This window comes from Leptodactylus fuscus, chromosome 10 (genome assembly GCF_031893055.1).
Source record: "Leptodactylus fuscus isolate aLepFus1 chromosome 10, aLepFus1.hap2, whole genome shotgun sequence".
Lineage (NCBI taxonomy): Eukaryota > Metazoa > Chordata > Amphibia > Anura > Leptodactylidae > Leptodactylus > Leptodactylus fuscus.
The window spans coordinates 50,671,973-50,696,842 of record NC_134274.1 but is presented as its reverse complement, the minus strand read 5'-3'; the positions used below and the strand labels follow the sequence as shown (position 1 = coordinate 50,696,842).

General features: G+C 43.3%; 1 protein-coding gene across 1 annotated transcript in view; it reads left to right on the top strand.

Moving 5' to 3' along the window:
* The window catches only part of NDST2 (N-deacetylase and N-sulfotransferase 2), a 114,354-nt gene that overhangs the window by 86,517 nt on the left and 2,967 nt on the right, over nucleotides 1–24,870 (top strand). Inside the window, exons 5-13 of the mRNA XM_075258048.1 lie at nucleotides 7,006–7,191; nucleotides 7,675–7,803; nucleotides 15,750–15,932; nucleotides 16,515–16,611; nucleotides 17,603–17,726; nucleotides 17,816–17,990; nucleotides 21,530–21,700; nucleotides 22,955–23,064; nucleotides 23,628–23,730. Of these exons, the coding sequence (XP_075114149.1) occupies nucleotides 7,006–7,191; nucleotides 7,675–7,803; nucleotides 15,750–15,932; nucleotides 16,515–16,611; nucleotides 17,603–17,726; nucleotides 17,816–17,990; nucleotides 21,530–21,700; nucleotides 22,955–23,064; nucleotides 23,628–23,730 (1,278 nt within the window). The remainder of the gene's footprint in view (nucleotides 1–7,005; nucleotides 7,192–7,674; nucleotides 7,804–15,749; nucleotides 15,933–16,514; nucleotides 16,612–17,602; nucleotides 17,727–17,815; nucleotides 17,991–21,529; nucleotides 21,701–22,954; nucleotides 23,065–23,627; nucleotides 23,731–24,870) is intronic.

Sequence of the window (24,870 nt, the reverse complement as noted above, 5' to 3'; positions counted from 1 at the left end):
TATAAAAGCCTTGTTTCCTTTTTTGTTTTTTCCCCCCTTTTTGAAACCAGAGAAGCCGAGCAGTGGCAAATCTGTGACGACCTGTGACGGCTTTTTATCTCTCCCGCGCTGGCGTTCTAACTTTACGTTATGCAGAGAAGCAGTTCAAGTCTAGTCTATGATCTTGGGTTTCCTTGAAAATTTCCCAATTCTCTCTGATGTGACGACACTTAAAACAGGAAAACACTCCTGTGCTTTTACAGCATGGGCTCGACTGATCTCTACTTGTGAGCTGTAGCTCGTTCTGTATTATAAACCGATGTGATTGCGTAGGGCCAGTCCTTTAGATCAGATCACGTAGTCTTCTCTCCTAGTCACTGAATAACATGGCCTATGAGGAAGGTAAAAGACCATATATTTACAAGCCACAGTTGGAATCCTCTTTTGTTTCTTCACAGTATGACTACACCAGATTTACCAATGAAAAATCACCAGAATTTCGTGGTACTGCAAAGTGCAACAGTAAACCACATGCTGCAGAGAAGATCAGCAGATTTCATTGTGGATTTTTCCTTTGCAGTATATAGGGTGAATTCCCCAGCAAGTTTAGAGGAAAGTCTATAACAAAAATACAAGTAGTACAGTTTGCTGTGAATTTGCATCATAATACATGGTGGGAAATATGTATGTGTAGATGAACCTTTAGGCTGAGGCCACATGTTCGGAAACACAGCTTATTTTGTTGCGTTTTTTTGAGCCAAAGCCAAGAATGGCTACAAAAGGAATGGAAAATATATAGGTACTTATACTTCTAACGTCTGCTCAATCCACTCCTGGCTTTGGCTCCAAAAAACCGCAGCAAAATCTGCAACAAAAAAACTGGGAATCTGCAACGTGGGGCTTTAGCCTTAAAGGGTTCATCTACACATGCCTATGAGCTTTCCATGGAACTTACAAATCATGCAGAGTCTTCCTGGGGATGTCTCTCTGTGGATGTCCGACCCTACAAAAGTGTTCATTTTTTTTTCTGTGGATAATCTCCCTATTTTGCTTACACCTTGCTCTGCAGTTTTGAGGAGGTGGGTACATAGTGTTGAGCCCTGCCAATAGTTCAGGGGAGGTGGGTACTTAGTGTTGAGCCCTGCCAATAGTTCAGTGGAGGTGGGTACATAGTGTTGAGCCCTGCCAATAGTTCAGGGGAGGTGGGTACATAGTGTCGAGCCCTGCCAGTAGTTCTAGGGAGGTGGGTACATAGTGTTGAGCCCTGCTAGTAGTTCAGGGGAGGTGGGTACATAGTGTTGAGCCCTGCCAATAGTTCAGGGGAGGTGGGTACATAGTGTCGAGCCCTGCCAGTAGTTCTAGGGAGGTGGGTACATAGTGTTGAGCCCTGCTAGTAGTTCAGGGGAGGTGGGTACATAGTGTCCAGCCCTGCCAATAGCCCTGAGCAATACTTCCCATGAGGCTTAGGAGTGTAAACAAAGCCTGAGCCTATTGTCTGGGTAATATATATTTTCATGCTAGTTATGACATCTTATATATGCACCATATATACTAAATAATACACGTGGTCCTACACAAGCATTAACTTATCACAAGCACCTCTCTCCTCTCATGCCCCATCAGAATTGAACAAATTTGCACATCTTTTCCCTACTTTGTGCAGAGCTATTATCACAGGCACAGCTTTCTGCTCTGATAAACATAACTGGCTCCATCCAGTGAAGAGACACTACCTGTGAGTAGAGGCAGAGAACTGTGCATGGAGCTGAGAGGAGAGAAGAGCCTTTGCAGAGATTATGCTTGTGAAGAAGCTGCTGGACCAACCCAACTACTTCCTACTTTCCCATCTCAGCAGCCTCTGCTGCTAAGGACATATTTTACTTAGTAACAGGTAGTGGACAACAGATTTTAAAAAATGGCAGGACTTTCAAAAACGTTTTTAGGGTGGAAAAGTTAGTGACCCTTTAAGTTGGGTATACACTTTTGAGAGCTATGGGCTGAACCTTTTTCTAGCCAACTCCTTCATACACATGAATTCTCAGCCTAGTGGTATATGTGTACTGAATTGGGAGAAAGGAGACGCTGTCTCAAGAACAAAAGGATTGGTCAGTTGAAATCCAGCTGCTCGATCATCATCTCCTCCGACATACGCTGTCAAGGGAGAGTCTAGAGGCCCTTGCACACATTAAATGGTTGACCAAATCCATTGAAATCAGTGGATTCAGTCGATAGGCATCTATTATGTATGAACAGCTTTAATCTTGCTTTCGCCCAAGTGTAGCTTCTTTGCTATGATTCTCCTTTCTTTAGATTAACCATGTAATACTTAGGTCAGGCTTGTATTGAATAAATGGTGTACTTTCAAGTTCTGCGGAGGCACAAGTCATCATAGTCTGTGTGATCAAGCAAGAGGTGCCTTGTACTGATATCACAATGAAGCTGCACTTACTGCCATCTCTAAAAAGTTATTCTGCAGTCTTGAGGCGTCTTCTCACTTACAGAAGTCATCTGATCTAAGTGCGGATTATGGAGTTCATCCAGCAAGCACTTTAGTAAAATGAGTAGTCTATTCATTATCTTAGTCGTGCCATTTCGAGGGTTGCTATGGGCCACTGTGTTTTCCATCTGGCACACTTCCCGAGGTTCTCAGAAACGTTATGAGGGCATTTAACATGATGGCAAGATCAACAAATAAAGGAACTGATTTCAGATCTAGTCCATGTAATGAAATCTTCATTAAGTACATCAGTCCAGATCAGAAGATAACCACAAGCGTTTACTTCACTATTAGGATTTTGTGTATTGTGAAAGCGTAATATACTTACTCTCAGCAATATCACATCATCGGCTAAGGTAAAGTTCTTACACGGTAAGCAGAGCTGTGGTTTGATGTGGCCCCTGTAGTAAAATGCTGACCGCTATTCCTCTTGACCCCCCCCTTGCCATACACATACATTCTCAGTTCATCCTAGCTCCCATTAGAATACAGGATTGGGCATATTGAAATTCAGTATGACTTCTCTATGATATCTGGTCCTGCTGTGGATATTAGTCTATATGACTACCCTGATGGCTGCAGCAAGCATTGTATTAGATTATATTACATGGCTCAGTGGTTATCACTGCAGTCTTGTAGCGCTGGCGTCCTGGGTTCGAATCCTGCCAAGGACAACATCTGCAAGGAGTTTGTATGTTCTCTCCGTGTTTGCGTGGCTTTCCTCCCACACTCTAAAGACATACTGATAGGGAATGGAGATAGTGCGCCCTATATGGGACATTGAGGCCTATATCCCCATTCACTTACATTATGCTGGTATCAGCCTAGGGAGTGTCTCAGACTACCGCCAAGTAGCCCTGTTCAGGAAATGCAGATTTTGACGCTACAGCAACATTGGCTGCAACAAAGACAATGAGATATGAGAAGTGACTTTTCATTGCATAGCACAAAGACCCATTCTTCTCTATGGTTCCATATACATGACTGTGTTTTTCATGGATCTATCTCAAGACAGCTTTTATTCTTCCATTTTTCAGCCTGGGCTCATTCATTGAAGTTTATGCGTCCGTGGAGAACACACACAGCACATGGATGCCATCTGTGTGCTGTCTCTCTTCCATTTTTCACCGATCAATACAGGGCACTTGATCATGTACTCCTCGTATTATACTCTTTCTAAAAATGAGAAATCCTGACGATTATGCCAGGCAGACGAGTCTGCCATGTCAACGGGATTGTGAGATTATCCAGTCCTGGAACGTAACATGTCTGCAATACTTTCTGTCTGAATTCTCTTCACAGAGCAGTGACCAGCCGGATGCAGCTCCTGCATTGTCATGTATTCCTTCTGTATTGGTGCTACCATTCCTCTCCACCGCAGCTGACCTGGAATACAGTTATTACCTCTACAATTTAGTGCACAGGCTTGAAACGTAGCTAGGCTAAAGAAGAAGTAGAATAGGACTGATTCCATAAGACATAGAGTAGGGCATATTTATTATGCACTATGGGGACTTCATCAGAAATGACTTCTTTTTTTTATGAGACGCATTAATGCCCTCATTTATTGAGGCTGCGGAGAGTCGTTTTAATATAACTCTAGTGCCTGGATAGCTTTACGGAAAAAAATGCTGCCACCAGACCGAAAAAAAAAGGATATAAAGGTGACTTTTGTGTGAATTACAGTTTAATAAAAGCAATAACCAAAGGGCAGAGATAATAAAATTACCACACAAGTGGGGAATCCATCAGAACACTTTGAGTCGGTTTTAGAAGTGGCTTTACCATCGCTCCAAATGCCATAGAATAGAATGTAAACATTTAACATCGTAACGTTAACCCATTTTGCTAAAAATATGATGCGGTCTGGAGGTAACAGGTTATATAGCAGGTTATATTACTATTATACTATATAATATTAGTACTGTCACATGATCAGAACAATGGACTGAAGAACGAATATCATGACTGATTTGGACAGAGCAGATTCTTGTCATTGTACGCTGTAATGTAAAAAGAAATAGAAGAACCTGTTATTCTAATGACTAACAATACAAGCGTTAAATTTAGATCTTGCTTTAACATAACCTTATCCTAAAGGTTATTTACACCTTTACAAACCTTGTTATTTTATGACAGTAAGACTTCAGAAAACTTTTCCTGCATTTTTGTTTTCACAGTTTCTTTGCACGGTTTGTGTCTCCATGGTGACAGACTACAAATAATCCCTATGTGGTTGGATACTGCAGCCATATTCCCTCGTATCTGCCTTACTTCTGACCAACATATAAAATACACATTATCAACAATCTTTGTACCGTGTTAGCCAGTGGATATGAAATATAAACTAATAATGATGACAGATTACAAGCTTTCGGGACTGCTCAGGTCCCTTCATCAGGCGTAGTTACTATACCTGAGGAAGGGATCTACGAGGTCCCGAAAGCTTGCAGTCTGTCATCATTATTAGTTAGCCATTAAAGAAGGTATCAATGACTGAAGACTCTCAATTTTCTTATATTACATTATCAACAGAGAATCTGGTAACATTAAAATGCATAATCTGCATAGGAGCTTTATCAAGAAAATGGTCATTTAATGATCTTCTTCTTCTATGCCTGATTCAGGCTGAAGTAATAAATAGGTCATATAAGACTTCCAAAAAGAAGGTTAAAAAGCAGGAAAATAGTTGTGCGGGCAATTAATTCTGACAAGGGAGGATGTGTGAAGAGGTATGTTCTGTGCCAGTGGCTTCACTAGGCCTTCCCTGACTATTGAGGCAGAACATTAATAAAGACAGACCTGGCCCTAGTGAGCCGTAACCACACGTGATATTAGTCACTGCGGGACTGACACAAGTATGCTTGCATAAACTAACCTAGGGCTGGCGCTTCCATTTTTCTCCTGTACACAAGCTTCTGTATAATAATAAAGGCCTGTCTCCGAGCAGCCATGAGGCAGCGCTGGCAGCTCTTGTTTATTAGTTTGCACATTGGCAGCACTTGTATTTGTAGAGCATTGTTGACCTCGAATGGCCCCTTTCGTGTAGTTGGTCCTTTCTTTGTCTCATTATAATGGTGAGCGTTAACTCCAAAATCTGCTAAGCAGGTCTGGTCGTATCTGATTACAGCGCTGAAAAGAAGAGCGGCAGCTGTAGGGTCGCACATCCCTTACCTACACGAAACCTGCTGCAAACCATATTTATACATTTCATCAAGGTGGCTGCTTTCTTGGGGAGAACATTTTGTGTATGTCTTATGTATGAATATGAAGCCACTAAGGCTACGTTCACATCTGCGTTAGAGACTCTGTTGCAGTGTCTGCCAAAAGTTGGCAAAGGAGAAAGTTCTTTCCTCCATCGGTTTCAGTTTAAAAACATTGGACACCTGACAAACCCCATTATAGTCAATGGCATCTCCTGGGCTTCGTGTGTTGCTGCTGCTTTAGCAGTCCACCTTATTGTTTGGCTCCCCAGACCTATAGATACTATTATTCCTATGGCAGTTCATTGATTTGCATCAGAGATTGTGCACCAAAACCAGGAGCTGCAAGAGAATACAGAATGGGAGCAAATCTTTCCAAATCCGTGTAGTCGCCGCTTCTAGTTTTGGCTGACTAATCACTTTTATTCATTGCTGTCCAAAACGTGACATGCAAGTCGATGTCCATGTGTTCTCAATGCTAGTGCTGGGTACCTCAGATGATTACTTATTATATCCCATAAGGCTCAGGCATGTTGATACCAAATGTGCCTGAATATTCTTCATCCAAGCATTTGGTGTCAGGGGAGCATTGGGGCACCATAAATACACATTGGAGGGCCTTAAAGGGGTATTTCAGGTGCATCAAGTTATCCTCCTATCCACAGCATAGGGCGCAACCTGCTCATCAGTGGGTGTCCCAACTATGTGATTCCCACCTGTCATGAGAATAAGCATATTTTATTATGAGATCTAGTCTGAATGGAGCAATAGGTCAATTCAATTCAGTAAGAAGTGCCAGAGATAGCCAAGCGCCGTTCCCACTGAAATGAATAGAGCTGCGGTGCACATTCTCAACCTATTGCTCCATTCAAACTGGGATGCAAAACACCCCAGTTTTCATGATCATTGAGGGTCTGAGCAGTTGGACCCCCACTGATCGACAAGTTACCCTATAGGTTAATTTTTGGGACCCGGATTACTCCTTTATCTCTCAATGGAAAGAAACATTGTCTTCTTCTCTTAATGTCACTATACACATTAGATGCCTTTCCTCGGACGGGCGATACCTGAAAATCAGACCATTGGATTTGCAAATGACATGTAGTTTTAAATGTGAGGGAGGGGTCCCTGCCAGTGGCTTACTGCCTCTCCCCATTCAGAATGTATACACACTAGGCTGAGCATGTGTATGGCAGATATTTATGGGAATAACTGTTTGCAAGTGGCATTGTGTAGCTACTCTTGTTTAGTCAGTGTTTTGATTTTGTGGGTTCTTTTACTTCGTTTCATGCTTTCTTAACAATCTGCTATACTATTGCACTTCAGGAACATGGTATCCCCATAGATTTGGGCTATGCAGTGGCACCCCATCATTCTGGAGTTTATCCTGTACACAGTCAACTTTATGAAGCTTGGAAGTCTGTATGGAACATCCAAGTCACCAGCACAGAAGAATATCCTCACCTGAGACCCGCCCGCTACCGGAGAGGATTTGTCCACAACCACATCATGGTAAGTAACTCGCGTTTTCAAGAGCAGTAAAGTAAGGCCCTGTTCACACGGGGATTCCGCGGTGCATATTCCTTCGCGGCTGCCGTGACAGGATGCCGGTGGAGTGCACGGCATCCCGTTGCGACTTTCCGCTCCGGATTAGGCCCAAATGAATGGGCCTAGTACGGAGTGTGCTGCCACGAGGCGGACGCCGCGGCTGAATCCACCTGAAGACAGGGCAGCTCACTTCTTTTTTCTGCTAGCGGTCTACATAGACCACCATTGTGAGGGGGCAGATTATGACGTGGATTCCGCGCCAAAATCCGCCCCCTCTTGCCCCATGTGAATGAGGCCTAAGTTACGGTAAGAAAGTAAAGTCTAATATATGTGTTTCTATTGTGACTGGGTGACACAGTTCTTGTTCTTCTCCTTGATGAGTTCTTAACTAATTTTATCCATCTACAGTGGAATATAATAAACTATTGTCATGTTTTTTGTCTTAAGGTTTTGCCTCGACAGACATGTGGACTTTTCACTCACACTATATTCTACAATGAATATCCAGGAGGGTCGAAAGAGCTGGACAAGTCTATCCGTGGTGGTGAACTGTTCCTGACTGTCCTATTGAACCCGGTGAGAACGAACGCGCATGTCATTATAGAATAAGCTTTGCCATATATCCTAAAGAAAACCTTCAAGAAAGGGCCAACATTTTTATTTATGTTGAACATTGATAGTGCTGTACTTCACTGAAGTGTTGTGCGATCACCCTTGATAGAGAGTTTATGGGGACGTCACTAAAATTTGTGATAAGACAGCGCCAAGAAATTCTCTTCATCGTCTGATGACTGTAAATCTCTGTAAATAATCAGTCTTGTTGTTAGGTTTTGTCACCAGCACTTAAGCCTCAGATAGATATATGGCTATTGGTATACTTAGTTCCCGCCAGCTCTGGCCTTCTTCAGACTTCTTCGTAAATCCTTTTTACATTGCCTAAGACTCTTCATGATCCTCATAAAGTTATCCGTTTTATTGTACTTTTCAGCATGTGAAGAACTGCTGGAGTACATTGTAGATACTTTGCTGTTTGTTTTTACTGTTTGGTTTGGCTTAGTTCTTTACAAATCCTTTGCCCTCTAAACTTTGGACCCAAAGCTAAAGCAAGGTCTTTGTAGCAGAGGTTTCTCGTGTTCTCCGACTACTTTTAGGAAGGGCTTGTTGAATACGTTTTATGGCTTTGAACACATCTGTCTAGTAGAACCATTGCGGCAAAAACGACACATAGTCTGTATGATATGACCATATCATTAGAGATGAGCGAGTAGTATTCGATTGAATACCTCGCTCCTGTAGGAATGCGTGTAAGTGGCCGAACACCAAGGGGTTAAGCGCATCGAATATTTGATGCGCTTAACCCTTGGAGTTAAGCCGCTTACATGCATTCCTATGGGAGCGAGGCATTCGATCGAATACTACTCGCTCATCTGTACACATCATGTGTTACGTGTATTATGGAGTATAGACTTTTAAGGGTCACTAAGCCAGATTTGTTCTACCTGCTGTGCAGTAATGTGCGCACCAGAACAAAAATTCCCAGGTTATCTTTGTAATGGAAAAACAAGCCAACAAGGAAATCAATATCTGTAAATAGATTGATGGAAGGACACACACAGTCTAAAACTAGTACATTTATTAAAGGGAGTCTGTCAGCCCTTTTGTCTCTGTTAAACAGGTCCTCTATGGGGACCCTCTGTACTGACAAATGTAGTGCTAACCCCCCTGATGTCAATTTATTCATACATTTCCAGGAGTAGTAACAGAGGAACGGCACAATCACAGTTGAAAGATGGTCCAGAATTGTGACTTTTTTGGGAACTCTAATGTATCTAATCTCCTCTCTATCCGTACCATTCCTGCCTGCCCTTCTCTCCCCTCCTTTATAATATTAATCAAAATTTTCACTACCCATCTGAGCAGAGGAAGAAGACTGGTGTCTGAATGGAGTCTTGTAACTGATAACTCTCCTATATATGATGTGTCGGCTCGGAAATTCATATCTGTAACGTTTTCTTTGCTAAAGTTTCCATGGTGATAAAAGTATTAATAAGACGATAAAGACCTAGTTTTCCGGATTCATCGTCACTTGGGATTCCTGTGAGCTAATCCCAAAATGATATTAAAGATGCGGGCTGAGGTTAGCGAGCATTGGCTGCTTTGTAAAATATACACAGAGTGGTGATGTCACAGCTTACTGTGTGTCGGCCAGCAATGAAATGGCGCCTCCTACGGGCAGATTATTATAGAGGACAGTAATGTGCAAAGAATTTAGAGGGAAATCTAGCGCCCTTGTTAGTGTAGTATTACCTTGTTCTTATCCTCTGGCTTCAGTAGTTCTGTAGATTTATATACTGCATCCATATAACTTGTGATTCGCTGTTGAAGTTGCATCTTCTAGCATACAGGTACACTTGAAATGTTATCATGGGGGGTTGTATATAATTGTAAGCAGTCTATGACTGCCCATCCCAACCTGATGACTTTTATTACATGTATATTTGGCCCTGCTGTTGATTTTGTGGACACCCCTTGTGCTAGTCGCCCAGACAGGAGATGGTGTTACCGGTCAGCAAGCACCTGTCTATATAAGTACAAGGGATGTCATCTCCTGTGGATTCTTATTATTGCCTTCCAGTCAGGCAGAACCCATTCAACACTTCCAAGCGTCTGCCTTTGGATAGATTATATTAGTTGCCCTTTGCTTATGTGCTCACTTTAGTTCAGGCTGGCACAACTTCAACTTGGCAAAGTATTAGTATTTTCTATGCTAAATCCTACACTAGTATGACTGACTGTATTATACTGTACTATGGAGGTGTATACAGATATGCATGTCTATATTCTCTCTAGGTAGTAGTGTCATGGAGAATCCTATGCTAAAAATCTGATCTAGATGTGTATTTTGTTGTAGGAATCCTGCCCACATAGGTGTGTGTTGTATTGTTATAGGAAATCCTGCACCGGTGTGCATGTCTATGTTGTGGTATTGTAGGGAAAAGAGCGCTAAGTATTTCTGTCCATATATGTATGTCTGTAGTGTTGTATCATACGGAATCCTTGTTGGAAATACTGCCCAGGTGTATGCCAGTCTGTTTTTATAGTATTGGGAATACTGCCCAGATATGTACTGTGCCGCCAGATATCTGTGCACTAGGGCAGAGGTGGAAGGTGAAGCACCTGGGCCCTAGTTTTAAATTTGTAATGGGGTCCCTACCATCCTGTGCCATAGAGAATAGTGGTATATTTCATCCATTTGGGATCCCCTTAGGGTATGTTCACATGAAGGAAAAGGTGGCAGAAACCTTTTCCGCCTTGTGAACTTTCCGCGTGGCTAGCCAGAACGGGATGGTGATGCGGCATCCCGCTCCTGATTTGGCCCGAATGAATGGGCCTAAACAGGAGCATGTCTCGAGCCGCGGCTGACTCGGCCACGGAATTCGCGGCAAGATAGGTTATGTCATTTCTTTTTTTCTGGTGCTAGCTAGCTGAAAGAAAAAAAAAAAAAGCGAGCAGCTCCCATTGAAGTCAATGGGAGCCATTTTTGCAGGCAGATTTTGAGGCGGATTCCACGTCAAAATCCATCTGCAAAAAACATACCCTTAGGCAGGGTTCAGATGGGAAGGAACTTGACGAGGAGGCCGCCTCAGATTCTGGACCAAAAAACGGCTAGCAGAGCCTGGATGTGGGTGCAGTGCATCGGCATCCATTTGCAGCATTCCGCTCCGGATTAGGCCCAAATGAATGGGCCTAGTTGGGAGGGAGGTTTTGCAAGGCGAATGTCCGCAGCTAAATCAGAAAGGGCCATGACCGTCTCCCATTGATTTCAAAATTCTGCGTCAAAATCCTGACCAAAAAACCCTGTCTGAACCCAGCCTTAGATCCAGGGTCTGATAGCTACTGCTACCACGGTGCCCCCTACAGCTATGTCCCTGCAGTAAGGAAATCTATCTAGCTAATGTATGTCTATCTCCTACTAACAGGTCCTTGGTAGAAGGGGTAATGTGTCTCACTAGGAAGGAAGAGACAGCACAGGAATTTCAGAGAGTGCACAGTCAATGAAGTCTTATTTGCATATTCCCTACTTGTTAAGGTTGGAAATCTTGCCCCATTATTTACTGTGCGTCTGGGTTGTAGTATTGTCAGGAATCCTGCGCATGTATGTGTGCGTAGTGCATGCAATATACAGTATAACATATATTAAGGATACTTTTGCAGAGCGTGATCTTTGTAACATATAAGCTAGCGTGAATTTTAATGACTTTCTAATAGATAAATAGAGAATGGATGTGACTTCTTGTATACTCAATGCATTTAAATGGCACCATTTGCACAGAGCATTGAGGGAGCGTTGACTTGGGGAATGGAGTCTTGTCACTACCCTGCCTATTCTTTTTCTAAAAATGATTATTTTGTGTTTGGCTCTGTTCCCAGCCCGTCCTCCTATAATCTAGCAGCAAATAGACTGCAGTCTGTCCTATTTCAGCGGCTGACATGAGGATGGCTAGTCTGAATGAGGTTAAAAGTTCACGTCCCTGTGATGGATAGCTGTTCATAGCTTGTCATGTGTACATGTCCGCTTGGTCTTCACGGCTCGTCTTTTGGCGTAGATCCTGCCCCTGGTTACTTTCACCCTGCTCACTAGGTTGTGGTATGTTTAATGTGCACCAATACCTGTGACTGCTGTGGTACATTTCCAGAATCTACTTACATTTTTCTGGCATTATTCTTTCTTATGACATATCAGGATAGAGAAATTCCTGGCATTCCATCATCCAGAAATGTTGATATCCTAACACTTGTTTTTAGCGCAGAGTTACATCACAATTGAGAAACTACAATGACACCCTTATCCTATCCTATCCTACTAATATTAAGTTTGTGTGTTTGGATGTTTGTTCCTCAGTCACGGTCAAACTGCTGAACGGATTTGAATGAAATTTGACACATAGATAGATTGTAAACTCGATGAACACATAGGCTACTTTTTAACCCGGTAAATGACATGGCTTCATGACTGTTATGAATTTAGGTTCACACACTGCTCTTAGAAGCACCTTATCTCAGCCAGGGCTGTTATCTATCTGTATAAACACACTTAACCCTCAGTGTGTACACACCTTTGCATATTATCTGATCTGCTCCAGTGCTGACAAACACCTTTAATTCAAATTGGCAGTGTGCCAATTTTTAACATGCCTGGAAAAAAGAAAATCTAATTAGTCGCAAACAATGAGAGTTATGAAGGTAGCCAAAAGTCACACAGTTCTTCTCAAGTGTAGCTGAGGGGGATCATCGGCGCCAACAACATGCTCATAATATGGCTTCCCAGCAAGGTGCTGAGAGGCCGGAACAATCCCAGGCACAGTGCAAGAACCAAGTTCAGTGGCAGGCCAGCTTGACAGCTGACAAAACGCCGGAGCAGGCGCATCATTAATGCCAACAACATGCTCATTATATGGCGTCCCGGTGAGCTGCTGAGATGCCAGAACAATCACTGGCACGGTGTGAGGAACAAGTTCAGCAGCAGGACAGATTTACAGCTGCTGAAACGCCAGAGCAGGCAAACCATCGACGGCAGCAATTTGCTAAATATAGGCGGATCATCCACTCCAACAACCCGCACACGAAGTCGCAGGCAGAGGCTAGTGTTCACATATTTTCACTGGGTCTTATTCTGGCCAGGATCCTTATCGTATTGACCTGCCATTAATATGATGGTACAGGATGGAAACTAAAATAAAACTACCGGTATATTTGTTAATTCAACTATTAAAATAACTCCTAATTTTATTTTAAGCTTGACAGTAACTTTTGATGAATAAGACATCACTATTGATACAAACAACTTTGGATACAGTATAGCAACCCACAATACCAAATCTCATAGGATTTTTCCTTACTGGGGGTTAGATTTCGATACATAGCATGAAGACTCCCATATAGATGAATATTAGATCATCACACACGTTTGCTCATCCTGTAAAATCTAGAAGACCCTTCTTATCTAGATAGAAGAGGATGCTGCATTATCCCTCTTGTACAGAAGAAACAGGAATAGGATCCATTATATACTTGACAATGCCCTGGACCCAGACACAAGACGCCGGTTCAGACTCCATAGTGTGATTTGAAAAAAACTATTTTCTGCTACAGGCAAGGAAAACTGCAGGGGAATGAGAAACTGAAGCCTGTCATTGAGAAGAAGAGAGGAAAGTAATGGTTGTTTGTGTGAGCGATGTCCCTTCCCACCTTCATTGCGCCGTCTTCACAGTCACTGGAGAACACCTTCACGGCATACACAGCCACAAGGAAACCTACACCACAAACTATACTCACATCATTGCTGTAATGGATCCCCCTGCTTATTTAAAAAAAAAAAAAAAGTCCCTTTTGACACCTTTATTTCAGTCATGAACACAGATTGCACTTGCTCCATGTACACAGGCTAAAGTTAAGTCTCCATTCTGATAAGTTACACTTGTTCGTTTGGCTCATCTTTTATTTAGACACTAATGTGGACGTCCAGCTGCGGAGGATCTCTCCTAGTCAATGCATGACTGATCAAACAGCAAAGTGCACGACTGAAATTGTCCTCAAGAGAGAAGGCGTTAAAAGAAATGTGTAATATAAAATATTGAAATATTGCAATTTTCTCACTAACCAATATAGCAGGCACTATAGGCTTTCAATTTGGCCGCTTTGCTGTGTAGACTGGGGAAGGGCAGGGGTATTCCCTTAATGACAGCTTATCACAAGCCTATGACGTGTTTAATATGAGCAGAGATCCCAGCAGTCGGAGTCTTACTGATAATGAAGACCCATTTAGGAATGGGCTGCTGATCAAACCTGCGTCTTGACGTTTCATTTAAAGGGATTCTACCATTAAAACTTTTTTTTTTTTTTTTTTTTTTTTGTGGATAAGACGTTGGAATAGCCTTTAGAAAGGCTATTCGTCTCTTACCTTTAGACGTGGTCTCTGCTGCGCTGTTCCTTAGAAATACCGGTATGCAAATGAGTTCTCCCGCAGCGATGGGGGCGGGCTCCCTAAATGCTATTCCGAAGTCTTATCCACAAAAAAAAAAGTTTTAATGGTAGAATCCCTTTAACTCTGGTGCCGCTGGACAACTGAGCAATTTACTTACCGTATTTTTCGGGCCATAAGACGCATCGGACCATAAGACGCATCGGACCATAAGACGCACTAAGGTTTTAGAGGAGGAAAATAGGAACAAAAATTTACTTACCGATAGGGCAGGGGCCGATATCGGTAAGTGACGCCGTGGGCCCTACAAACACTATTATTATTTTCGGGGGTCTTTTCAGACCCCCAAGTATAATGATCGGAAGCCCGGGAGAGGTAAGGGAACATAAAAAATAGTGTTACTTACCTTTCCGGGAGGCTTTGGGCCTAGTTGTTCATGGCTGTTCACAGTAGGGCAAAATACTGTGTATAGGGGCCACTGTAAGGCGTAACATTAAGTGCAGGAGCCACTATGGGGTGTAATAGTATGTGCAGGGGCCACTATGGGGCATAATATTAAGCGCAGGGGCCACTATAGGGTGTAATAGTATGTGCAGGGGCCACTATGGGGTATAATACTGTGTGCATGGTTCACTATGGGGCATAATAGAGCGTGCAGGAATGCGGGGGGGGGGGGAGGGGGGGGGTCAGGATCTTCAGTGTCGTTCAGGGGGAGGTTCCATGTCAAAAGTTCGCCACGTGGCCCCGCCATTCCTAGTTACACCACTGAAATGGAACCTTTTCTTGATATCATTGAGGGTCTTGGTAGTTGGCCTCCCACCACTCAGACACTTATCACCTCTTCTATGAGTAAGAGTACCACTATATTGACAGCTCTTTTGTGCTGATAGAGGTCTACATAATGAATGAACACCGGACTATATATATAGTAATCATTATTGCTGCATGTCAGGCGCTGCTGCACTATGTATACAATGTGACAACTACAAGAAAGTTTTTTTTTTTCTTTGTTTTTTTTTTTGTTTTTTTTTTATAAAGTTGTTACTACTTTCCTACAGACTTGCATGTGATCATTAAAGCAATAGTGCCTTCTCTGTAAGTCTTCTGAGTTGGGATACCGTGTTGAATGGTTTGGCTTGCAGGATAAGGGCCGGTGTGTCCTGACACGATCAGAGCAGTGGTCTTTTGAGAGCGAGCTTGGTGAGGGATGCACAAGTAGAGCAGAACGCCGCCATCCTCCCGCTCTCCACTGAAATATTCAGCACAGCACCATGGCGAGGTCATGAAATATTCACAGGTTCTAGCTCTGTAATGTCATGTTAATGTCAAAAAAAAGACTGCTCTACATCAAGTGGATGTGAATTATAACCAGAAAATTGGACCAAGGTCTCAAATCCCACAGCACCTGCAGCACCTCGCCCTATATACCGTCTTTTATCTCTCCACAAGACGCATTAATAATAGATGAGTGTTTATACAGCCAAGTGCTCTACTTAGGAGAGTTAACCTAGATGGCATTCCCTGTGTGTGTCTGTTACAGATCAGCATCTTCATGACACATCTTTCTAACTACGGCAACGACCGCCTGGGGCTTTACACATTTGAAAGCCTAGTGAAGTTTGTGCAGTGCTGGACCAACCTCAGACTTCAGACTTTACCACCTGTCCAACTCGCAAAGAAATATTTTGAGATCTTCCCCCAAGAGAAGAACCCTCTGTGGCAGGTAAGTGCATCCAGTGGTTACGTAACGCTCCGACTTGTCATGATGATTATATACCAATTTGTATCCGCTTCATTCCAAAGGTCACATCTGTTGCACACCTTTCAGCGGGAATGCACAGCGCTCGCTTTCTTCTCTCTTTTAAGCCAATGGATTTTTATGTTTATTCTGTGCCAGGCGCGTTTTATTCTATCAGACGCTCTTGTTATTGCCCAATGATTCTCTTCATACATAGTGAAAGTCCGTAAAGTTATGGAATCGGGTATAGTTTCATGGCCTACTTTTGTCTAAATGTTGCCAAACCCTTACCTGGATGTCGAGGAGGCCCTTACCACCATTTGGGTCTTATTGCACACAACTTTTGCTAGACAGGTCATGTGACCTCACATTGATCTGGTTGAAAATTTATAAAGGCTGGATGACCCCTTTAATGTTTTTTATGGTCACCTCCAGCTCCTTATAGATTGGCTACTCACTACCTGTACATTGACAAAAGAAAATGTCCACCCCAGTAACCCCCCCCCCCCCCTTCCCCCGCATTTGGCATTAAATAACCAGTCTAATTCATATTGTCTATTATCCCAGAACCCATGTGATGACAAGAGACATAAGGATATCTGGTCAAAGGAGAAGACATGTGATAGGTTGCCCAAATTTCTTGTTGTCGGCCCACAAAAAACTGGTAAGTGTGTTAGTATTTCTCATGTAGTTAAGTCTGGTTCAGAAGGGTGAGGCTAAGGCCCCACTGGGGGGAAACGCAACGTTTTTGGGCAAACTGTAAAACGCAGCGGAAAAAAAGCACTGCGTTTTACAGTACCAGCATAGTGAATGCAATTTTGTGTAATCCTAGCCCACACTGCAGAAAAAAAATACTGCGGAAAAGCTGCGTTTTTCAAAAACATTCACGTTTTTGAAAAATGCAGCATGTCAACTATAGTTGCAAAAACGCTGAGTTTTTCCCCTGCATAGATTTCTAAATGTGTTGCGGAAATGCCACGGAAAAGCATCAAAATCCGCAGACAAAAACTCACTGTTTTGCTTCGTTGAGGCTAAGGCCCCACTGGCCAGAACCGTTGCGCTAAAGCGCTGCTGGAACAACCACAGCGTGAACGCATTGCGGTTCTTCCCGCAGCACTTTGAACAGAAAGTTCAGAGTTTTCCTCTGCGGACATTGTTACAATTATATCTATAGGAAAATCCGCCAACGTTTCCATAGATATAATTGACATGTTGCGATTTTCAAAACTGCGACAGTTTTGGAAATCGCAGTGTGTCCGCACCACGATTTTTTCAACAAAGTGGGCATGGGATTCACATGAATCCCATCCACTTTGCAAGTACTGTAAAACGCTGCGATTTTTCCCGCGGTGTTTCCGACCCGTGGGGCCCTGGCCTAAATAGCAGAGGACCATAATTCCTTAGGATTTTCAACATAGCCTTTTCATTACCTTTAATACACATGAGAAACTCGAGTAAAAACGAGATAAAAACTCAACAGAAAACTCATATGAACTAACGCGATAAAAAACACATGTACATGCACGGTTTTTTGCCGCGACAGAAAACGCAGCGTTTTCTCTGCGTTTTTTTTTTTTTTTGCTGCATTTACGCCCAGTGGGACCTTAGCCTAAAGGTCTCTTATCTTACTGTAATTGTCTTCCATTTCTTCGCAGGTACAACTGCGCTGTACTCTTTCCTCAACATGCACCCAGCCGTTACCAGCAACTTCCAGAGCCCGGTGACCTTTGAAGAAATCCAGTTTTTTAATGGAGTGAACTACCACAAAGGCATTGACTGGTAATTGTAGTGTAATACTATATTCATCCAGGTCTGCATTCACCTATAAATGTCAACCACCACTCCCCTACTTTTTCTCATATCTATAGGTACATGGATTTTTTCCCCATGCCCTCCAATGCCAGCACAGACTTCATGTTTGAGAAAAGTGCAAACTACTTTGACGCAGAAGTGGTACCAAAGCGTGCCACAGCTCTGTTACCGAGAGCCAAGATCATTGCCATCCTTATTAATCCTGCTGATCGGGCGTATTCTTGGTACCAGGTAATTGGTCGATGAAATCTATAATTCTAATTTTTAATTGCTCTATGGTTATTGGATATAATGAGAATTTACTAGAAAGATGAATTACAGTCATTATCTTAATCCACAATTTAGAAAGCACTGACCTTTTATTCCCAACTGCATCATTAATAATAATATCTTCAGTCCTTGTACATTACTTTAATATATCAGAAACCTGGAGATTAGTACCTGGCGTACAAGGTGAAGGAATGTAGAAAAAAATAGTTCTGTTTCTGAGAATGCTTCAATAAAATAATGACCCTCTAAGTAGTGACTGCCGCCTATCCATCAGGTGAGCGTGACCCCATAGACAGTATCCCTATAGAGCAGTAATGGCGAACCTTTTAGAGACCAAGTGCCCAAACTGCAACGCAAAACCCACTAATTTATCACAAAGTGCCAACACGGCAGTTTAACCTTAATAATGTGCAGATCGACAATTGCACACAATTACAGACCTGCAAAATATGGTCATACAAATGGAGCTTTATAGAGCTTCCTGCTCCACTGTGACCCTCACACAGTACAATCAGCTCCACAGTGACCCCCACACAGTACAATCAGCTCCACAGTGGTCCCCACACAGTACAATCAGCTCCACAGTGGTCCCCACACAGTACAATCAGCTCCACAGTGGTCCCCACACAGTACAATCAGCTCCACAGTCGTCCCCACACAGTACAATCAGCTCCACAGTCGTCCCCACACAGTACAATCTGCTGCACAGTGGTCCCCACACAGTCCAATCTGCTGCACAGTGGTCCCCACACAGTACAATCAGCTCCACAGTGATCCCCACACAGTCCAATCTGCTGCACAGTGGTCCCCACACAGTCCAATCAGCTCCACAGTGGTCCCCACACAGTCCAATCTGCTGCACAGTGGTCCCCACACAGTACAATCAGCTCCACAGTGGCCTTCACACAGTCCAATTGGCTGCACAGTGGTCCCCACATAGTACAATTTGCTCCACTGTGGCCCCCACACAGTATAATCTGTTCCATGGATGGGTGCCCAAAGAGAGGGCTCTGAGTGCCACCACTGGCACTCGTGCCATAGGTTCACCATCACGGCTATAGAGCAAAGCAGATGGTTCATGGAGAAATAACTGGTCACTATTGAGCTGTAGTATAAAGCTATTCGTACATGAGAGAACATCTGAAAAGAGGTGGCCCAAAAGTGACCACCATTGGCATGGTACAATAGCCAGGAGGAACTTAATAAGTGGGGTGTATTGGAGGTCAGGGAGTGCCAACTTGTGTAAGAGCTATAGAGTATAGATAGGGGTATGTCCATCTACTTTAGAATATGCCCATAAATGTGTGATAGACATGGGTCTATCTCAATAGTAAAGATCTTCTGACCTTCGCCTTCCCATCCCCTTTCTGAGAGGATATTGTGACCGTGCACATCCACAATGTTCTAGAATCTATAGGTAGGGCTATCATGTGTGTGATATCTATGCCTTATCCTGTGAATATGCACTAAGTGACTAACCCCCCCCCCCCCCCCTTTAAATGCCTCCTAAGCCAATCCTAGTGCTATGTAGGGTCCTTTTAATAGGAGTAGAAGCCTATCTTTGTTGCTACAAAGCAATGAAACCAAATAGGTATAATCGTCTCTTTATGGATATGCTTGCAAGTGCAGCCTGCAAGTGCACTGAGGGCGGGGCCTGATTTGTCTATGTATCACTGTGATGCTGGCAGAGGCTAAAGAGGACAGACAGAACATTTAGAACGATCTGTAGGCAGATCCTGGTAACTCAGGCCCCGTCCCTATTGCACTTAAGAGTGACTTACATGTTTATAAAAATGATCTCTGTATTGCTTCATCAGTTTGGGCCACAGAGGTAGGTTTCTGCTCCTATTAAAGGCTATTGCATGGCACAAGTGTTGGCTTGATAGGCATTTTGGACATTAGGCACCCCCTTTAAACTCTTCATCAGACTGGAAATGGGACAATTTGCATGAGCCTTCATTGTGGGATTTTCTTGCCTTCCTCTGGATCAACACTCTAGGTGATTGTAGGGTTATAGATTGGACTTGATGGACTGATGTCTTCATCCAACCTCATCTATTATGTGACTATGTATGTATGTCCAGATTTTCCAGTTATAGCTAAAATTCTTTGAGAAGGGGCACCTGTCACTCTGTACAATATTAGTAGGCATTACACTGACATTGCACTGATAGTAGGTGTTATACAGGAGGAAGCTAATACGTGGGGGCCACTACTGTTTGCCTCATGGTGACCCCCCGGGTGTCTATAATCTGAGTTTGTAGAAAGGTCCTGGAAGGTTAATAGTTTGGCGGCATTGTGGGTGCAGACGTCCGCTCGCTCTGTCATTATTAGCCTAAATGACCGGTGTTTGTGGCTGCAGAGAAAGCTCATTATACTAAATCTACAATAACCAGGCCTGGGATTGTCTGCAGGGGCTTCAGCTAATCTCCCTTATTGATTTAACTATTCTTGGTCATCTTCTCGAGATGCCTACGAAGTTAATTGCTTTTACTGGCTGCTTGCGAGAGACGTCTGTGTAGTGTGACTAGCAGGGACTGCCTGAGGGAAATGCTTCATCCAAATCTGTTTCTCCTTTGCCATTTCTTATCTTAGAGAAGCTATGACACTTATGAAGTCCACTTATAATAATAATAACCAGCTCGCTGTCTGCACCACTGTTTAGTTAGCGGCACGGATGGATAATTAAAATGGAGCTGTCGCAAATAATCATACAGGCAAATACTTTCTAACGCCTGAGACAAAGACAACTTTCTCCCAATCCTTTCATTAACCATCATTATGAACATAGACAATAGTCTGGAAATCTCACAGATGTGACGCTCGCTTTTATAGAGACTTTAAAGCTCCGACACCTGAACTATCACAGGACTAATATTTCAGGGATTTACAGCATACCTCCACTTATAAAACCACTTTTCCTAAATGAGTAGTAGTAGTGGCGTAACTACCGGGGTAGCAGGGGTAGCAGCTGCCACAGGGCCCGGGACATTAAGGGGCCCAATGACAGACGCTACCGCTGCGTTTTTGTTTTTCTTTTCTTAATAGGCCATTACCAGCTGGAGTTAGCCCAGCCAGTAATGGGCCCTATTTACTTACTGATCCTGGCATGGGCCGGGATCGGTAAGTGACGTCGCGGGCCCCAAAAACACCATCATTATACTCGGGAGGAAGGGGGGGGTCTTTTCAGAGTATAATGATCGGAGACCTGGGAGAGGTAAGGGAACATAAAAAAACACGGTTACTTAGCTCTCCGTGCTCCAGACAGGCATCTGCGTCCCGGGTCATGTGACTTCCGGACGTCATTGAAGATGGCCAACACCACCGAGGACTGCAGTGGAGCCGGGGATAGGTAAGTGACAGTATACAGATAGTTTATAGGTATACAGACTGGAGAGCAGCCTAATAAACAGAGAAGGAAACCGATTTCTTTAATAAGATATATTACAAAGAAGTTGTAAGTAATATGGAGACTCCCTTCTTTTGTTTTTCTTGTTTAGCACCAGCGAGCGCACAGTGATCCCGTGGCAATGAACTACACCTTTGCTCAGGTGATATCGGCTGGTTTACATGCTCCACAAGACCTGAAAAACCTCCAGAGCCGCTGCCTAGTACCTGGCTGGTACGCTACTCACCTGGAGAGATGGCTCACCTACTTCCCAACAAGCCAGGTTAGTGCACAATATGGTGCAGGTAGTCAGAGGGTGCATGTTATACATTGTAAAGCACAATACTAAGGCTTACAGACAGGAGTCCAGGCCATGTAATAAGTTGTTTTTCAGCAGGACGGCTTGGTAGCAGCAGTATTTGGACTACCACTCCATTAAAGACAGTCTAGCACCGGCAAACCCACTTGTAAGCCAGTTCTATGCTGGTAGTTGTAGTTACTCACATACTTGTGCCAGAAATACAGTTTTTATTACATAGGCAGATAAGCTGCTGGGTGTCCTCTTCTTTTGTGGTTGCTGCAAACCCCTGTCCATAGGACGTGTCAGTCTTTCTGTTTTTGGGGTGGCAAGAAGAAAATGGGTGACCCCACCCCAAGTGCATCGAGCAGCTCATTTGCATATGGAATAAAAGTTACATTTGTCATTAAAGAGATTGCACTGACACAAGAAAGGTGATCACTATGTCACTAACCAGGCATGCAACAGTCACTGGAAGGACAGTCTAAGAACTCTACAGTGGTGTGAAGATCCTGCGTTGTTGGTGTCTGCTGTCTTTTAGGTTTGCGCAACATGGCAATATGCAGCGACACAACATAAAATCACAAATCACTTCTTTATCTATTCTCAACGGGATTCTACAGACCTGCTGGAGATAGCCGAAATCCAGGACGGGGCTGTCTCTGGCGGTCTTACTGCTCCTTCACAAATAACCTTGTGATTGTTGGGGGTCCTTACTGATCTGCAACTAGTCTTCTATCCTGTGGCTAGGGAATAATTTATTTTACAGGTACAACCGCTCTGATGTTGTGTGTAAAAGGTCACTATATAGTCATAATTAAATTCATATGTGCTGGCAACACCGCTCTGGATCGTGGTGGAACCGGTCCTAACACTCTGCGTTCCCTTCTGGATTGATATTCATGGACACTTACGTGTTATAGGGGTCTGTCAAGACTCCTGTAAGAATGGGAATGGAGTTTTTATTGTCCAAAAATCATAATGGACCACCTAAAGCCGTGTGAACACTTACTCATTGAAACCTGTTCTTTCTACATCAGTGAAGCTTTTGCCACAATTCATGTCAATAAACATACCTGTAAAGGTTTAATACATGAGATAGAGAAGGGATGTATCAGTCCCAGAGGAGAATCTGCTTAGTATCTTCTGTCCTACCAGGGGTTTCTTACTTCCATTCCTCCCATTTATCATCCAGTCTGTTATGCGCTTTGTTAATTTTATTTTCCCCCACTCCACCAGCTTCATGTCGTGGATGGCCAAGAATTGCGGAACAACCCATCTGCAGCCATGGATGGTGTCCAGAAGTTTTTAGGAGTGACACCGCACTTCAACTACACACAAGTCCTCAAGTAAGTATTAGAATGGAGAATTCCTGGGACATGTTACAGTAGATGGGGGTGTATATGACCAGGTGATGTCCACACAGATTCCTGGTCAGGTTGTACAAGTCGCTCATGTGACGGTTATGTATAGTAATGTAGTAAGTGTGTGGTTTTTATGGCTGTATCATTATAAGCAGTGGTGGTTTCAGGTTCCTGTTCGCGTCCTGTTGACGCTAATGTTCTTACACAAACACATTAGTCCGTCCACTCTGACTCCATAATGCGCCTCTTTCATCCCGTCACTCCACTTCACCTCTCCACAAGGAAGCTTTTGTTCTATCAGAAAGGAGAATTTGTGTCCTGTTACTTTCTGTATCGGAGACTTCTGACTGTGCGGTGTCTATAGACGTTATAGTCACTACACTACATGTGGATATGACACCTACAGCTGTTGTCACATTGCAGCTTCAGCGCTTTCTTGTAATCTTCTGTATTATTTCTTAGAATATGACATGAATTGGGATATTCTAATCCTCCAGAATCATGGTAAGTCTGTACTATCCACTAACCCATACGTTTTATTTACCTAGGTTTGATGAAGCAAAAGGATTTTGGTGTCAGGTGATCGATAATGGAAAAACCAAATGCCTTGGAAAAAGCAAAGGTCGTAAATACCCAGAAATGGAGCCTTCGGTGAGTCCACACTCTGTCTGTAATATCTGACATGGAGTTTGTGTTAGAGGGTTACTACTAGAGATGAGTGAATATACTCCATCAAATACCTCCGCCGCATCGCTCCCGCTGCAAAAACACTTCCAGGGCTCTGAATTTTTACTGCCCCTCCCACCTTCCATGGAGCCAGGAGCAATGCGGCGGAGGTTACTACCATTTCAGCAAATCATTGCCGAGACAGGTATAACTATATCCTGACCACTGGGGTGGGCACTTATGGAAACAGATGAGTGGTCCCTTATCCACAACCGTTTCCATAACTCCCATAATAGGGAATAAGACATAGGACACAGGATCGCATATTTAGTTGTGCTGTTTCCATAATTGCGGAGCTACAGAAGCTGCGTTTGCATAGCTCCCATTCACCTCTACGGGAGTCACAGAAACCATGTATATAGGTGCCACTTGTCTGGTACTATAAGGGAGCATTCACATGGAGTAACGCGGCGCTGATTCTGGCACAATAACTCGCATAAGAATCAGCGCTGCGAATCAGAATCCCATTGACTTCCATTTAACACGCGTAACACATTGAAATCAGTGGGTTAAAAAGCCTTCCATTAATTTCAATGTGTTACGCGCATTAAATGGAACCCATTGAAGTCAATGGGATTCTGTTTTGCAGCGCTGATTCTTACGCAAGTTATTGTGCCAGAATTAGCACCACGTTACTCCGTGTGAATGCCCCCAAAGTCCTATACTAGTGGTTGGGGCTGGCGACCAGTTATTCCTGTCTTGGCATAGGTTTATTCTCATCTTAGTAAATCAATCAAGGAAATCTGTCAGTGCTTTTCTCACTATTGAACTGCAGGTAGTGGTTTGGTAAAATGGGATTACCAAATTCTCAGTGAGCAGTCCTGAACACTGGACACTCCATGAACACTAGCTAGCACCTTCTTTGTCCTAAGCGATGTGTTCTGCACTGTCCATGTCTTTTAGACAATGAAACCTTGTAATTAAACCTCTCTATTCATCAGCCTGCACTTTAAGTGCAAAGCAGAGAGTTGTCCGACCATGCTGGAGAGATCAGTCCTACATCAGTCCTTTTACATTTACTAGCCCATCTTGCCATTCTTTTGCAAACTGAATCCACTTGCCTGA